Source organism: Anthonomus grandis, chromosome 20, assembly GCF_022605725.1.
Source record: "Anthonomus grandis grandis chromosome 20, icAntGran1.3, whole genome shotgun sequence".
Taxonomy (NCBI): Eukaryota; Metazoa; Arthropoda; class Insecta; order Coleoptera; family Curculionidae; genus Anthonomus; species Anthonomus grandis.
In genome coordinates, this window is record NC_065565.1 from 4,927,164 (window position 1) to 4,946,124 (window position 18,961).

General features: G+C 31.3%; 1 protein-coding gene across 1 annotated transcript; it reads right to left on the reverse strand.

Moving 5' to 3' along the window:
- Positions 1 to 1,808: 1,808 nt before the first annotated feature.
- On the reverse strand, positions 1,809 to 18,866 carry LOC126748007 (ATP-dependent RNA helicase WM6). The gene is made up of 4 exons (XM_050457012.1): positions 18,722 to 18,866; positions 17,988 to 18,194; positions 9,217 to 9,621; positions 1,809 to 2,507 (listed from the first exon to the last, which is right to left on the reverse strand). The coding sequence occupies exons 2-4, from the start codon at positions 18,184 to 18,186 to the stop codon at positions 2,290 to 2,292; spliced, it is 822 nt and encodes a 273-aa protein (XP_050312969.1). The 5' UTR covers positions 18,187 to 18,194; positions 18,722 to 18,866; the 3' UTR covers positions 1,809 to 2,289.
- Positions 18,867 to 18,961: the final 95 nt, after the last annotated feature.

An 18,961-nucleotide genomic window follows, 5' to 3' on the forward strand; every position in this document is an offset into this window, starting at 1 on the left:
TCGAGAAAACCAAGAAAAACAACAAGAACCGATAGATGCATTAAAAAAACTTTCTTGTTATGAGCCTTTAAAGTCTGCATTCCAGGATTACCAAAAATGGTGGTCCACAAACTGTTTCCCATATTATAAAGAAATGCTTAAAAAAAAAACAGTTCCTCGTTGTTCGTCAACTGCCTGGAAGAAATACATTATTTAATGTATTCTAATGAATTGAAACCCACTTAAATTAAACCATTACTAATCTTAATAAGGAACATAATTATCCGGACCTGTGTTTCAAATTAGAGTAAATATCAAGCACGTCACAACCACCCCCACTGTTTCACAGAATAAATTTCAGTTAAATTTCCCCTGATACGTAAAGAGGGATACAACTGATTAATTTCTAATAAAAGAGAAGTTTCTTAAGCGTTTTACGATCCAAAAAACGATTATTCGAGAGAATAACGTTCGAGTTTCGGAGTGGCCGGCACAATCCAATTGAGAAGTTGTCGCTAAAAGTAGAACCTTGTGTTCGAACAATTTCAATGAAAATTATTTTAGTTCCAGGCAGTCGAGCCATAAAGAATCGTTAAGAACTACCCAACAACTAAAATAGCCCTAGCTACCGTAATTTTTAACCCAGAATGATGTTTTTACCCTCAAATCCATCCTCAGGAATCCCATTATAAGTATGTGAAAAAATAATGAGAATATCTTAAGTAGTTTCCAAGTTATGACCAAAAATGTCGGCTAAGGCATAAAAATCTTGTAATTTTAATGCGGTTTCTAAAACTTCAAGTTTGATGGCTCTAGAACCTCGTTGGACAAAATTGCCTCTAACTCAAGAAGTTTTTGAGGTACAAAAATCGTTCTTATATTAAATTGCTTGGCAAGAAATTCCCTTTCTTAAATTAAAACTCTTTTAAGAAAATTCTCATTATTTATTAAAACATTCACAAGGAAAGTTAGAATTTGTTAGGAAAAGTAGCAAGAAAAACCACCCCAACCAAAACAGCCCTAACTACCTCAATTTTTAACTCAGAAAGACGTTTATACCCTCAAATCCATCCTCAGGAATCCCATTACAAGGATGTGAAAAAATTATGAGAATATCTTAAGTAGTTTCCAAGTTATGACCAAAAATGTCGGCTAAGGCACAAAAATCTTATAATTTCAATATGTTTCCAAAAACTTCAAGTTTGATGGCTCTAGGACCTTGTTGGACAAAATTGCCTCTAACTCAAGAAGTTTTTGAGGTATAAAAATCGTTCTTATATTAAATTGTTTGGTAAGAAATTCCCTTTTTTAATATAAAAATGTTTTTAAAAAATTCCCATTATTTATTCAAATATTCACTAGGAAAGTTAGAGTTTGTTAAAGAAAGTAGCAAGAAAAACCACCCCAACCAAAACGGCTTTAGCTACCTGAATTTTTAACTCAGAATGACGTTTTTACCCTTAAATCCATCCTCAGGAATCCCATTATGAGGATGTGAAAAAATTATGACATTATCTTAAAGGGTTTCCAAGTTATGCTCAAAAATGTCTAGTGACTTCCCTCTATTTAAAAAATTCTCAAGGAAAGTTAATTGGCAAAAAAGGGTTAAATCAGCTGTTTTTGGCAATTAACGCTTGACTAATTAGAATACGACTCTTCTATTTATCAACTGACAAATTGAAATAATATACGGGGTGTTCCAAAGTCGCGCTAGTAGTACTTTGCGTTTTTTCTTTTTTTTTTTAAACCTCACATCTGTAGCACACCTCAATCGACCATCCCAACAATAAAAATAAAAAAAAAAATTAATTAAAAAAATATTAAAAAAAAAAAAACATTACGATAATCCAGTAAAACGCAACGCATTGGACGTCACAGCCTCGAAATGTACATACGGCAAAAAACGACGAGAACGCCGCCATCGACGGCCATAAATCCCAATCGGGGGGGGGGGCGATTCGTAATTATTTTTTTTGTCACGTCGTCGTCGTCTTCTTCTCTCGCTTCCATGTGGTCCGATCCCTCTTACATGGAGAGTCTTCTTAAGATTTTTTTTTTTTAAACCAAAATTCAACCAAATTTAAACCGTAGTATGTTCTCTGATAGGTCCCAAATTTTGTTGTACTGTAGCGCTGCCGAAAATCTTCAAATCCATCCCTGCCTTTAGCGAGTGTAAGTAAACAAAGTCCCTCCCTTATTTTTTGACGACCTACACGTTGGGCTACAGTACACTAAACCCCGTTACGCGTGTCGCTTGAAACTCGTTTGTTTTTGTTTTTTGTTTGATATTAGAAAAAGGAAAATCGGTTTTCAAGTTGTCGATGATACTGGAACGTCGGTAAAACGAGCGCCAAATACTAGTGGTAGTGCTAGTAGTAGTAGTAGTAGTAAAGTGTAGTAGTAAATTACATCTTGCATAAACTTCTTGCAGACCGGTCGGATGTCTTTGCTGAGGGTGGCGCTGAACATCATGACTTGTTTGCCGTGCGGCGTGTTGCGGTAGATTTCTTGCACGTCGCGACGCATATCTGCAAAAAAAAATTAGGACGATTTTAAACGTCGACTAACCGGAAAACCGACCAGATCTAGTCTTAATTGAGTTGGGACAACCTTAATTGGCGAAGTTTTGCCGTTTCTCACTTAACCAAATGCAATCCCTATCTAATCCCTAAAAACGAGTGGTAAAGTAAAAAAAGTAAATTGCTCTTGTTTTTGCTAAAAATTTATAACTTACAAAATACATGACCAATTAACTCAGAATTTTCTCAAATCGATTAGAAATAGATGTCTTTATAACCACGAAAAGTTTCACGTAAATTGCTCTTGATTTGAATTTCTTATGAATTTTTAAAGTTAAATAAAAATAATTTTCGGATTGTTTTTGCTAAAAATTTATAACTTAAAAAATACATGACCAATTAACTCAGAATTTTCTCAAATCGATTAGGAATAGATGTCTTTATAACCACGAAAAGTTTCACGTAAATTGCTCTTGATTTGAATTTCTTATGAATTTTTAAAGTTAAATCAAAATAATTTTCGGATTGTTTTTGGTAAACATTTATAACTTAAAAAATACATGACCAATTAACTTACAATTTTCTCAAATCGATTAGCAATAGATGTCTTTATAACCACGAAAAGTTTCACGTAAATTGCTCTTGATTTGAATTTCTTATGAATTTTTAAAGTTAAATAAAAATAATATTCGGATTGTTTTTGGTAAAAATTTATAACTTAAAAAATACATGACCAATTAACTTACAATTTTCTCAAATCGATTAGCACTAGATGTCTTTATAACCACGAAAAGTTTCAAGTAAATTGCTCTTGATTTGAATTTCTTATGAATTTTTAAAGTTAAATAAAAATAATATTCGGATTGTTTTTGGTAAAAATTTATAACTTAAAAAATACATGACCAATTAACTTACAATTTTCTCAAATCGATTAGCAATAGATGTCTTTATAACCACGAAAAGTTTCACGGAAATTGCTCTTGATTTGAATTTCTTATGAATTTTTAAAGTTATTAGTAATAGATGTCTTTATAACCACGCTATCTAGCTATCTCAATTTTCCACCCAGAATAACGTTTTTACCCTCAAATCCATCCTCAGGAATCCCTTTATGAGGATGTGAAAAAATTATGAGAATATATTGACTGGTTTCCAAGTTATGGCCAAAAATGTCTGGTATTAAATAAAAATCTTGAATTTCCAATATGGTTCCAAAAACTCCAAGTTTGATGGCTTTAGGACCTTGTTGAACAAATTTTCCTCTAACTCAATAAGTTTTCGGAGTACAAGAATCGTACTTATATCATTATATTATTATTTTATATCCATATCATTTACAAAAAGTGCATAAACTTATTCTTTCTATCGATGAATTAGGGTTTACCGAAAAAATGGTATTGTGAATTTACATAACTCGCACGTATGGATTGATGAAAATCCTCGTGCCGCTGTTGTTTCTCATAAATTAACATCAAATCCAATCAATTAATATCTAGGCAGGAATATTACGTTGCAATATTACGTTCACTGGTTTTCAAAAGGAATGTAAAATCTTCGAAAAAGGTGCAATCAAATGGAATACGAAAACTGGGATTAGTTTCAAAAAATATTTAAATTCAAAACACTGTAAGTTAGTATAATGTATCCCATTTATAGTTGACAAAATCATATCAATATGAAAAAGTCAGTGGAAAATGGGACTTTCATGTACGTCTCATTTGACACTCAAATGTAAATGAGCTTTACAATTCGAGAAACACTGAGACAAGCAGCAGCACCTCGAGCTTAACACACAATAATGCAGAACAAATTTAACAATAATATCGCAGAAAATAAAAACTCACCTAAAAATAAACAGTGTGTGAAAGTTTTGGGCAATTTTCGATTTTTTTCATGTGGAAAATTCTGCTTTTATAGGACAAATTCTGTTCTGTTGTACTTGGAAACTTGATTTAAAAACTACCAGTAAGGAAACCATGAATTATAATAATCTAGAAAGTTTCAAGAATCTACTCCCAAAAAAAGTGAAAATTTTGGTCAATTTTCGGTTTTTCCATGTGGAAAATTCTGCTTTTGGGGGGCAAATTCTGTTCTGTTGTACTTAGAAACTTGATTTAAAAACTACCAGTAAGGAAACCATGAATTATAGTAAACTGGAAAGTTTCAAAAATGTACTTTAAAAAAAAGTGAAAATTTTGGGCAATTTTCGATTTTTTCATGTGGAAAATTCTGCTTTTGGGGGACAAATTCTGTTCTATTGTACTTAGAAAGTTGATTTAAAAACTACCAGTAAGGAAACCATAAACTCTAACAATCTGGAAAGTTTCAAAGATCTACTCAAAAAAAAAGTGAAAATTTTGGGCAATTTTGGATTTTTTCATGTGGAAAATTCTGCTTTTGGGGGACAAATTCTGTTCTATTGTACTTGGAAACTTGATTTAAAAACCACCAGTAAGGAAACCATTAATTATAACAATCTGGAAAGTTTTAAATATCTACTCCAAAAAAAAGTGAAAATTTTGGCCAATTTTCGATTTTTTCATGTGGAAAATTCTGCTTTTGGGGGACAAATTCTGTTCTATTGTACTTAGAAAGTTGATTTAAAAACCACCAGTAAGGAAACCATTAATTATAACAATCTGGAAAGTTTCAAGGATCTACTCCAAAAAAAAGTCAAAATTTTCGGCAATTTTCGATTTTTTCATGTGGAAAATTCTGCTTTTGGAGGACAAATTCTGTTCTAGTACTTGTACTTAGAGAGTTGATTTAAAAACTACCAGTAAGGAAACCATTAATTATAACAATCTGGAAAGTTTCAAGGATCTACTCCAAAAAAAAGTGAAAATTTTGGGCAATTTTCGATTTTTTCATGTGGAAAATTCTGCTTTTAATAATAATAAGACTTTTATTAATCACCAGAAAAATAAAAAATTACAATTCTGTTATAAACCAAATGCATATCACATATTGAATAGTTCGTTCTTTACAAAGAGCACATTTAATGTGTATTGAAACAATTAAAAAATATCTATAGAACTTAAATTTTATACAAATACAAATAAAATTCCAGAAGGTGACTAATAGCCCATGTTTTCAGACTTCCAGGGAACAACCCCTGCGAGATTCCCTGAATTCTGTTGAGGCCTTATATATATTTAATAATTATAAATTATAAATGACACTTATAAATAATAAACAAAAGCATTTTCCCAGTTAAAGAAAAAAAGAAGAAAGTTAATACAACACGAATAAAAAGCATACTGATGGGATAAGGAGAGAATAGGAAAAGGAACTGGAATTGGACAAGGAAAAGGTTGGCACATATAAATAATTCGATTTTATAATTTAAAAATAAAAATAAAAAACAATTTTTTATTATAAATACTTAAGTGAGTAATTTGTTATTGATTTATTAGAATTAGTTTAGTTTTCATTTTAAAAGTTTTTTCTGACATGGTAAAATCATTTATACAATATTTGTTAGTTGCATAAGTTATAAGTTGTGCACGTCAGTCCGATATCTAACTTTTCGATGTAAATATGAAGGAATCCTTGACTTAAGAATTTTGAAAAAGAAGCAAATAAGATGCAACACTCTACGATTGTACATATTTAACCACCCCGCAACCTTTAGCTTATGCGAAATATGTTCTCTCCTTCTTATGCCATATACAAACCTAAGACAGGAGTTCTGAAGTTTTTGTATTCTATATGAGTCAGAAGAATCAAGGCAAGGGCCATAGATGGTGTCACAAAAATTTAATTGGGATAGTACCAATGTTTCACAAAGCATTTTTCTTATAGGCAAATTCAGGTAATCCCTTTGCGAAAAAATCATTTTTAGTGCGGAGTACCCACTTTTCATTTTAAGAGTAACATGATCCTTAAATCTTAGTTTGTAATCCATTAAAAGTCCAAGATTCTTAGCAGAATTTTTAAAAGTTATGTTGTCATTATTAATGTAAAGTTGCAAGTTATTTAAAATATTCGTTTTGGGGGACAAATTCTGTTCTATTGTACTTAGAAAGTTGATTTAAAAACTACCAGTAACGAAACCATGAATTATAACAATCTGGAAAGTTTCAAAGATCTACTCCAAAAAAAAGTGAAAATTTTGGGCAATTTTCGATTTTTTTATGTTAAAAATTCTGCTTTTGGGCTACAAATTCTGTTCTATAGTACTTAGAAACTTGATTTAAAAACTACCAGTAAGGAAACCATGAATTATAATAAACTGGAAAGTTTCAAAAATGTACTTCAAAAAAAAGTGAAAATTTTGGGCAATTTTCGATTTTTTTATGTTAAAAATTCTGCTTTTGGGGGAGAAATTCTGTTCTATTGTACTTAGAAAGTTGCTTTAAAAACTACCAGTAAGGAAACCATGAATTATAACAATCTGGAAAGTGTCAAAGACCTACTCCAAAAAAAAGTGAAAATTTTGGCCAATTTTCGATTTTTTTATGTTAAAAATTCTGCTTTTGGGGGACAAATTCTGTTCTATTGTACTTAGAAAGTTGATTTAAAAACTACCAGTAAGGAAACCATAAACTACAACAATCTGGAAAGTGTCAAAGACCTACTCCAAAAAAAAGTGAAAATTTTGGGCAATTTTCGATTTTTTCATGTGGAAAATTCTGCTTTTGGGGGGCAAATTCTGTACTATTGTACGTAGAGACTTGATTTAAAAACTACCAGTAAGGAAACCATAAACTATAATAAACTGGAAAGTTTCAAAAATGTGTTCCAAAAAAAAGTCAAAATTTTGGGCAATTTTCGATTTTTTTCATGTAAAAAACTGCTTTTGGGGGACAAATTCTGTTCTATTGAACTTAAGATACTTGATTTAAAAACTACCAGTAAGGACACCATGAATTATAATAATCTGGAAAGTTTCAAAGACCTACTCCAAAAAAAAGTGAAAATTTTGGGCAATTTTCGATTTTTTCATGTGGAAAATTCTGATTTTGGGGGACAAATTCTGTTCTATTATACTTAGAGACTTGATTTAAAAACTACCAGTAAGGAAACCATTAATTATAACAATCTGGAAAGTTTCAACATTCTACTCCAAAAAAAAGTGAAAATTTTGGGCAATTTTCGATTTTTTCATGTTCAAAATTCTGCTTTTGGGGGACAAATTCTGTTCTATTATACTTAGAGACTTGATTTAAAAACTACCAGTAAGGAAACCATTAATTATAACAATCTGGAAAGTTTCAAGATTCTACTCCAAAAAAAAGTGAAAATTTTGGGCAATTTTCGATTTTTTTCATGTTCAAAATTCTGCTTTTGGGGGACAAATTCTGTTCTATTGTACGTAGAGACTTGATTTAAAAACTACCAGTAAGGAAACCATAAACTATAATAAACTGGAAAGTTTCAAAAATGTTCTCCAAAAAAAAGTCAAAATTTTGGGCAATTTTCGATTTTTTTCATGTAAAAAACTGCTTTTGGGGGACAAATTCTGTTCTATTGAACCTAGAGACTTGATTTAAAAACTACCAGTAAGGAAACCATGAATTATAACAATCTGGAAAGTTTTAAAGGCCTACTTCAAAAAAAAAAGTGAAAATTAACTTATATTTTGTATGTGATGCACATTTTTTTAAAATTATTTTATTAGCTTTGTCTATAAAATTTGTAAAATTTTTTATGGCAATAATGCAAATTATTATTATTATTAGATATTGATTTTCTAAATTTCCTCAAATACATGTTATACATTAATAAATAATAACGTGCTCACAAAAATGCCTTTTCTTAGCTCTAAACTTCTACCTTATTTGTTATGTCGAGGAACTCAAATAAAAAGTAAACGTCAAAGACTCTTATAATTTAATTACGATAAAACTTCACTTCAGGTAAGTTCCTTTAATTTACCAATAATATCGCAGAAATTAACTGAAGCTAAATAAAATTTATTAAAAATTAGCTTACGACGATAGACCAATGTATTTTGAAATATTTCTGTTGGTGGCTTTACAAAAAAAAAGACCTTACACAAAGCAGTATATTCTCCAAAATGGGACACACAGTGTCTAACAAATTAATCAATAAAATACTAAATTTAACAATAATATCGCAGAAAATAAACGCTCACCTAACAATTCCAGCATCTTGTCGCAGTATAAAGTGCCTATTTATCGTTTTGTTACTGTTTAAAAGTTTATTGTTGTAATACATCCTGACAAGATATTGTACATTTGTTAAAATCAAATAGAAATAACTGGAAGTAATATAATATGCACTGTCAAGAATTTAGGCCCTGACAACTTCCATAAAGTTATAGTTAGCTAGCATTTAGTTAATTTAATATTTCTGAATTTAATGAAGAAGTAGTTTAAGCTTGCAGTGGAGACGTATTTATAAAAATTCAGTTTTTTAAAATTCCCGACATGTTTCGGACACAGTGGTGTCCATCATCCTTAACCTTTTATCCCCTGATGATGGACACCACCGTGTCCGAAACATGTCGCGAATTTTAAAAAAACTTAATGTTTATTAAACAAGTGGAGGGAGACTGCAGGATTTTCATTTTACCTTAATTTCTGAATTTGATAATATTATTTAAGCAGGTATATGTTATGTTACTATTTATTATTATTTGTGTCCATTGTATGCATATTATATGATCATCTCATAATAATAATTGTAAATTAATATGTAATTGATTGATTAAATTAAAAAAAAAAATAAATCACAGAAAATAAACGCTCACCTAACAATTCCAGCATCTTGTCGCACTCGTCCAGTATAAAGTGCTTGAGATTCTTCAGGTTGAGCTTCTTGGACTTGACCAGGGCCAAAATGCGCCCCGGGGTGCCGACCACGATGTGCGGACAGTTATTCTTCAGCACCTCCTCGTCCTTCTGGATGGGCATGCCCCCGAAAAACACACCGACCTTGATGTTGGACATGTACTTGCTGAAACGCTCGTACTCCTTGCTGATTTGGAAGGCGAGCTCCCGCGTGTGACACATGACGAGCACGTAGACCACGTTCTCGGTCGGTTCGAGTTGCTGCAACGTCGCGAGAACGAACACGGCCGTTTTGCCCATGCCGGACTTCGCTTGACAGAGGATGTCCATGCCCAGGACCGCTTGCGGGATACACTCGTGTTGCACTGCAAGGAATGATGGAGGATTTTTTTTTGTTTTGTCAAATTGCAGTCTTTTATGTCACATTTTAACTTTACAGACCAATCACTGATTGGAACCAACTTAAGATGATATTTGTCTATAAAATTTAGCATCATCTGCAAATATCTAGAAGTTACTATTTTCAAAATAGGTGGCAGTATCATCGATAAATATATCAAACAGCAGAGGAAAACGATGGCCGCCCTGCGAAACCCCAGAGTAGACAACAATGTCGCCGAGTCCTTCCCGACAAGAAATCAGCAAACCAAGCCACTAATCTCCCAGGAAGGCCAAATAGTGATAACTTTTATAATTTTTTAATAATAATAACGTAAAAAAATGCTATCAAATATCATTTTCAAGAGTAAAAAGTCCTATTTCTTACAATTATTCCATCAACCATACTAACTTAAAGGTTACCGATGAAATGAAGGATCTTGGTGTTGTATTGGACAGCAAATTATCATTTGATATTCATATATCGGGTATTATCTCTCGGGCTCATAAAATGTTAGGTTTCATCATACGGTCTAGTAAGGACTTTTCAATTTTTATGATAAAGAAACTATATTGTTTTTTTTTTGTCATTTTGCCTGACTCAGCATTGAATGCCTTAGCTTCTGCCATAAACAATTCCTTTCATAATGGCATCTTTCCAGCATGTTTGAGGGAGGCAGTGGTTATCCCTCTTTATAAGGGTGGAGATGTGAGTGAGCCTTGTAATTTCCGTCCAATTTCTATATTATCTACCCTCTCCAAGATAGTTGAAAAACTTGCAAAAATCAGAATTTTATCTTTTTTGCAACATAATTGCATTTTATCTGCAAATCAGTTTGGATTTCAAACGGGAAAAGGGACTCATGACGCTGTTTTCGGCTTTTTGGAGAGTGTCTATGTGTCCTTAAATTCTGGAGAGTCCGCGGCGGCAGTGTTTTGCGATTTATCCAAGGCATTTGATTGTGTAGATCATGGAATACTGCTGTCTAAGCTCAATAATTATGGATTTAGAGGTGTGGCATTGCAATGGCTGTCTAACCGTACCCAAAGAGTTACAGTATCTGGATATTTATCCGATTCCAGATCCCTTAAAACTGGAGTACCTCAGGGTTCAGTGTTAGGACCACTATTATTTTTGCTCTATGTAAATGATTTGGGTTCATTAAAACTGCAGGACAAAGTGGTTCAGTTTGCTGATGATACCACCATTTTATGGAATCATAGAGATTCTGATAATGTTAGAGCCCAGGTTTTTAAGGATCTTAAGATTTTATCAGAGTGGTGTGCTGCAAACAGGCTTGTATTTAATGTGGGCAAAACCTTTATTATGGGATTTAAGTGTGACGTTCAGGGCCTTATGTTTAGTGAAAACTCCCCCTTGCAAAACAAAGAAAGCTGTAAGTTCCTTGGTATTACCATTGATGGTCGCCTTCGCTTCGAAGATTATATCCTAAATCTTGCATCAAAATTGTCCTCTGGATGCTTTGCAGTAAGAATGGCAGGGCATGAGCTGGGAGGGGTAGTTGCACGTTCAGTGTACTTTTCTCTTATTGAGTCCCACCTTAGTTATGGCTTGCCTTTTTGGGGTTTAAGCAACAAGGGATTATTAAACATAATTTTTGTGATTCAAAAAAAGGCAGTTAGATACCTATGTTTCGCTGGGTTAAGAGATTCTTGTAAACCTCTCTTTATATCTCAAAAAATCCTAACTCTTTTTTCTCTTTTTATCTTAGAAACAGCTACTCTTATTCATAAATGTCCTAAACCTCCCTCTAACACTGGTCATATGACTCGCCAGGTTAACGATTTTCCCTTACCAATCCCTACATCCTCCCTCACCAAGAACTCACTTATATACCTTAGCAAAAAAATTTACAACCATGTTCCTCTATGTATCAGACAAATTTTAGAAGTTAAGATATTCAAAAAGGAATTAAAATCACTTTTATTATCCAGGGCATATTATAGCCTTGACGATTTTTTTAATGATACCTTTTAACCTGTGCTCTGACATCATTTTAATGTTTTAGTTTTGTTTCCTGTTAAATAATTTAATTTACTTCCTCTAAATTCTGTTTTATTGACAGCTTTACTTATTTTTTAATGAAATTTATCAAAAAGATGCTTTTTTTTTCTCAATCTGTTTTGTTATGATTAATTTTGGTAATGTGTGTAAATTTTATGGTAGTGTTTTAGATGTTATGTTTGTTTGAAATTTTTTAGTTTTTAGGATGCTTGTACACAAGATTTTGTTGTCTTACGTAATATAGCACATTTTCTTTCTTTCTTTCTTTCTTTCTTTCTATTGCTCGCTAGTTAGGAGTGTTCTGGAGTATTTCTCACCTATCTGGAACCCTTGTTATGTAACACATGTAACTGCAATTGAGCGAGTGCAGACTAAGTTTCTTCATTATATTGGTTACAGGTGTGGTTATATCAGAGATGATTATTCTTATAGTGAATTAAGATCGCTACTTAATATTGATACTTTGGAAGGGAGGAGACTAAATCTTGAAATTCGTTTACTTCACAAGATTATTAATGGTGTAATTGATTGTCCAGATCTTTTAAATCTAGTGTGTCTGAATGTACCTATAAGAAGGAATCGGCATACTAATGTTTTTTATGTTCCTTACCACTCTACAAATTATGGCAAAAATAACCCTTTTACAAGAATGTTAAATAATGCAAACTCTATGCAACAATCTGTAGATTTTTTTGGAACTTCAGAGGCAAGATTTAGAGGATCTTTAAGGCATATATTGTGATATATAATTTCATTTTTTTTGTATAGCACTGTATATCTATACTGTATTTAGTAATTAGTTCTATTTATTGTAAAATGGCAAGTCCGTAAATAAATAAATAAATAGTTGCAACTTCCTTAGTAATATGCCATCATTAAGTCTATCAAAAGCCTTGGAGGAGAAGTCAGTGTAGATGGCATCCAACTGACACCCCTTCCTCAATACAGTTAGCAAATCCTCATGAAATATCAGCAAATTTGTCAATGTTGATTTTCCAGATGTGAACCTATTAATAAAAACTCACCTCAACCACTCCCTCACTAAAATAGTGGGGAAATTGGTGGTCATTAAGTGGTTGCCCCATTAAGTGGTCTTAAAAAAAAAACACTAAAGTGTCTTAAAAACCCCATCGGCTTCATTCTAGGATTGTGTTTTAGGCGGATTATTGTTCAACTACTAACAAATTTTTTAGTTAGACTGGAGTTCATAAGTCTTCGTTTCCTAAGAAATTGATTGATTAGTTGAAAAAAATGTATTAGTGATAAGAACGCCTTGCCCATCACACACTCTTCAAAGCCATAGTACTGCAACTGCTCTCTGTAATCTCACTTATAAGAACATGGACCAATCTAAAGTACTTTGCTTAGTCTTATTAGACTATAGCACAGAATAAATGATCTCACAGAAGCGAAGGCTAGCCCTTTTTACCGAACCGGTTTTTCGTTCAGGCTCCTCCCATTTACCCCCATTCTAACGGGTACAACTGCCGTCGCCCACGTGGGGTATCGGGTTATAATTAGTGTATTAGTACGAGCGTTAGTGTGTATATTTGCGATATTTTGTAATTTGCCGTTTTTTATTTTATTTTTGTTAAGTAGGTATTACACATTACCTTGTTTTGGAGTTTAACTCTGTGACTTTGTTTTTTCTTTCATTTGTGTTGTGCTAAAAACTTAAAAAAAAAACACTCAAATGCCAACTTTTTGTGCGTATAGGGGTTGTTTTGCCAAAAGCGTCGCTGGAAAAAGTTTATTTTCGTTTCCTAGGGATATTAGAAGGTGAACAATAACAATAATAAAAGAAAGTAGGTATAGAAAAGTTACATTATTATGTATTATTCATTATTATTATGGTTGTTTAAAAGCTTTGAAAAGTTCAGAATATTCCCTAATTAATTTGTCGTGCCATGCAAATACAGAATAAACATTATTTCATTTAATGAACATATATGTATATATACCTAAACCATATGTATCTATGTATGTGTACATACGTGCAGGTACATAACATTGTACATAGATAAAAAATATTAAGTTTGATTTAGGTATACAGTATTTTTATGTGAAAAAGAATAATGACTTTAATTTTCAATTATTTGTCTTTTTATGGACTGGTTTACCCATGCAAGTGCATAATATAATATGACCTACTTATTAGAGTTACTTTTTTAGTGTTATAGCAATAACAAATAACATTTTTAAATTTATTATGTAAAAAGTGCTTAAGCCACTCTCTCTAAGGTCTCCACTTTCTAAAAAAATTCGAAAATGTAATTATTCTTAAAATATCCTTAATTATTATTCTTATTACAAAAATGTTGCATAAAATCGTAGATTATTAATTTGTAATAAAATATCTATAGGTATTTATTAAAAATATTAGACATAATATAATAACTAAACTGTTGAGGGTAAGTAGGTACTATAAAACATTTAAAAAAATATAAATTATTTACTCTTTCTATCTCATAATTAAATAACACAATGTATAATTTTTTTAATATGTACACACATTATATTATCATGTAAATACATATGAACATATAATGTAGATATTAAAAACTTATTTAATTTTTAGGGCTAAAATTTGGTTGGAAAGTTGCAATAGGATCGATTTATTGCCGAAGATTGCAGATCTATATAAAAATTATAAGATTTGCGAGCAGCATTTTGAAAAAAAATATATCAACCAAGGCAATGAAAGAAAATGTTTGTTGAACAATGCGGTCCCTACACTATTTCCGACTCTTAAAAGAAAAGTTGTGGAAGAAGAGGATGATAGTAAAACTAATATTTCACATCAATCTTTAAAGAAAATTGTGATTTTGTCAGGTTGGTATAGCTATAATTTAATAATTTTTACTTCATGATGTTCTAACGCAGAGTAGCAAAAATATCATTTTTTTTTAAAAGTACTTTTACCTACAATTAAATCATATTTATTAATTACGTTACTGTGTGATTGTAGTGAATAATTATTATTTTGTTGTATTTTTTTTCTGCTTAAATTGTTAATTTTAATATCGTTAATTTCCTTTGCATGTATAATTACCAATTTTTTTTGGAGTTTGTATACAGTCTCTAAGGAGACTGTTTAAGAATAAATAATTAAATAAATAAATATATTTATTTTTTAACAGATGTAACAATACCTCCTTTTAAGCCTCCTTCCAATTTGACCTTACCTCAGATGACCTTACAGCAACCTTTATTGGAGCCTTCTTTTGATGTGGCCACTGGTAAGTATTCTAATGTTTTTTTTTAGATTTAGGTACAACCTTTTCAAGTCATTATAAAGCATATACAGTGAATTCATCTTATAACGCAATATTAGGCATTTGACTCCAATACGAAAGTTGCGTTCATTTTAAAATGGAACATAGGAAATATCAAATAAGAAATTTAATAATTTTGATTTTTTAAAATAAATGGTTTATTTAAAATTTGTTTTGCTTCGTGTTTTCCATAATATTCATACATTAAAATTCCTATGTTCCATTTTAAAATGAACGCAAGTTTTGTATTGAACACAAATGCCTAAATTCTATAGTGAAATCGACTAATGTGTTATTACTCCTCAGGCATTTCCCTTACCTTACTTTCCTATTTAAAATTTAAGTTTTAATATCTATTTTTCGACTTATAATGTGAAATAAAATATGGCAGCTGTCAAAATTTTTGAGAAATATTTTTTACAAATATGAGAAAATAAATATTCAAAAGTCAAAATAGGAAAATTCCGTTTTGCTCTATTATTAATGACATTACCGCTATACAGCATACAAAAAATATTAAATGCCTGCCTGATGTTTAACACCTTGTAACTTAAAAATAGAATGAAAGTATAGCGCATGTGATACAGCAAAATTCTTGGAATATATCCCAAAATGTAATCACATACAGGGTGTTCCAATTAAAATAAGAAAGTTGGTATTGGCCGCGGTAACATGACACACCCTGTATAAGAAGTTTTAATTTAAAAAAAAAAGCCTAGCAAAAAATAAAAATCGACGTATCCGAGTGTTTCTTTTTTTGAGTCCATAAATGTTAAATGAATTTGTTCCAACCTTAAAGGGTTTTTTTGTGAGATTTAGCTTATAAGTAGGTACCTATATTAACATATTTGATATTATATGGGGCCCCAAAATGTATATAGACTATGTCAAAGTTCTTGGCTACTTCAAGAGTTTTAAGAGTTTATGTTTTTGTTTGTATATTGAAGAGTTTAAGTTTCAAATATACTTGTTATTTTCCTTTTTTTTTTTTGAAAACTTACCATGTAGTTTTGTTATGTTTCTATTGAGTTTATTGAACTTCCATTGAGTTTTGAAAAAATAAATCCTTTGTATTTTTTTAAATTGCCACTTTAGTCTTTTATTTAATTTACCTAAAATACTAAATAAAAAACTGTAGCTAGTAAAAAAATACAATTATTCCAATGTAATTTTACCAGAGCATTTTTTACATTTACAACGTAGTATCACAAAAAAAATGTTATTTAACATATAAAAATTACTAAAAATTTGAAAATTGAAAAATTAAAGTGTAATTTCACAAAAAATATGTATTTCTTAGTCAGAAAGATTAAGTAAATTCACAATTAAAAGAGAAATCTAAATTACAAATATTTTGTGAATAATTATTGATTACAAATATTTAGCGATTTCACAACAAATATAATGGTCACACTAAAAGCAGTAGATTTATTGTAAATTCACAAAATATTTTTTTCAGTGTATGTACATATGTATATGTATGTTAAAATTTATAACGAAAAACAAACTCTTTATAAATTCAATCAACTTTTATTTAATCTTTATCCGCCACGACTTCATATGGAACTGTTTCTTGTTTCTTACCAAAAATACGCCTTATCTTTCCTCTAAACCTTTTTAACCTAAACAAAGTATCAAGTTACAAACTAATATTTCTCGGTTATGGCTACGTACTTCTTAAGTGCGGCACATCATTACTTTTCCCATAAATAACTGACACTTATTTCGAACCTATATAACAAAAAGATTATTGTCCTTATATTTAAACCACGTAATATGTATATTGTTAACATATTAACATCACACAAATAGCAGACTTTTTCTCAGCTAGTGCCTTACTAAAGGCAAATATTATTTACCATTATCATAAAACAACTAAGACAAAAATTCCATTCCAAAACAAATTAAAAGTATACTAACCTACACCTCTATCGTGTATCAAAACTGTCAAATAACAATTTTTATAAAAATGATTATTATTCTAAAAAGCAAGGACCAATATAATATTTGAAATGTAACTAAATTTTGTAGTTTGCTCCCATATTATATGAATATAACCATTTTGATTTTAAAAATAAAAGCACTTCGTTCAGTGTATGCGTTTACTACAACTTTACGAGATATCTCAGTGTATTTGCGCCGGGTGCATCTGTCAGTTGGGCTTATAAAAAACTGGTTCACGGATATCAAAGGAGCAGACGCAAGCCTTCGCTTCTGTGAGATCGTTTATTCTGTGACTGTAGCAAGACATTTGAATCTATCAATCCCTCCCTGTTCTTTTTTACTCTTTTAAGACATGTAATTAGAAGAAATATATAATTATTCGAGGCAACTAAATGGGTCATTCTTCTAAACCTCTATGGAATTTTCAGGGAGAAATAGAAAGTCCAATCTGTGCTTTTAGACATAGAGTAAAATAGGAGGGTGGGGACCAAAATTATGTTCATGTGATTGCGCTTATTTCTACCACCCCCTGTTTTTCTAACCCTTCTAGGTGTAATTCTATATATTATTTAATTCTTAAATTTTACAAAAAATGTTAAGTACCATTTGGTCTAATTGTCTTTTGATTGTCAGGGTACAGGTGAAACAAATTGTTGAATAAACAACATTTCTTCGATTTTATTTTGTAATTTAAGTAAGGTATTTCCAAAATATTTCAAAGAATTTGTTTTGAGTGTTCATGGATACTCATGCAAGACAAATTGACCCTTTATTTACATAATATAACACATTTAAATCTGTGTCCTCTATATCCTGCATTACCTAGTGTATTAGTTAATAATTTGTATCCAATTTATAGTTGACAAGGTCATATTAAAATGAGAATGTCAGTGGAAAATTGGAGGTAATGTACGTCTCATTTGACACTCAAATGCTAATGGACTTAACGATTCAAGTAACACTGAGACAAGGCAAAGTAAGTTCATATTAACATAGAGACTCATGCTGTTCTAGAATTTTAATAAATATGATTTATAAAATATTATTTGCAAAGATAAACCAAAAACTATCAATTTAAACAATAAAAACCTCAATTAAGCAGACTTACCTTCAGAGGGATGCTCAAAACCACAATCAACAATAGCCCTCAAGATTTCCGGCTTAAGAAGGAAATCCCTGAAGCCAGAACTGTGGATAGACACATATGTACCCTTCACCGCCTTTTTGACTTCTGTTGAGGCCTCATTGGTGGTCTGCTCGGTCTGTTCCTCGTCTTCATAATCAAGAAGATCTTCTGTGTCTGCCATTTTGTTTGCTGCATTTACAAGAAATTGATCTATTTACAATCTGTCTTAAGTTTAGTGTAATATGAAAGCCCTTAATGAGTTCGAGTATTTGTCTGACTGCAAGATGAGGTCAATTTACAATTGCAGACACTCATTGGCTTAGGGCAACCTTGACTTTGGTAATAACTACATTTAAATATAAAAGCATGTTTTGAGTTTGAGGTAGGCTAAAGGACTGGGATAGATTGTAAAGTTGTTTTGAGAAGTTATCAGGGACTTCAAAATGTCCTGTAATAAACTATTGAAAGCCTTAGCGTCCTTAAATCCCCTCAATACTTAAAAAGACGGTTTTTATTATGTAGGACGGTAGTAAACCCGCCAAATACGAATGCAAGTTCCTGCATGCATAAACATCCCTCTGTGACGCCTTGGCGTGGTACCAACTTGGAACTATTGTTGCTATTACGTTTAACCCGGATTATTAATGAATTTTTTCTGGAAAACACGCAAAACAGTTCGGGGATTACCAAGATATTTAAAGAATAAATAAACTTACGATTTCACAGTATAATAGGTCGGGAAAATGGCGGTCACCGGAAACCGATGAACAGAACAGAAACAAACACACTCGAGAACAGAAATAGGAAAACTGAAAGATGCGTCGTGTGACACACACACATACGTCAAGTTGTGACAGGACCAATTTTGCTATGTTGCCAAGCCTTTTTCAATTTTTTATAGTAAAACATTGCGGATATCACATTGATCTGATTGTCTATAAGCTAAAGCTTATTTA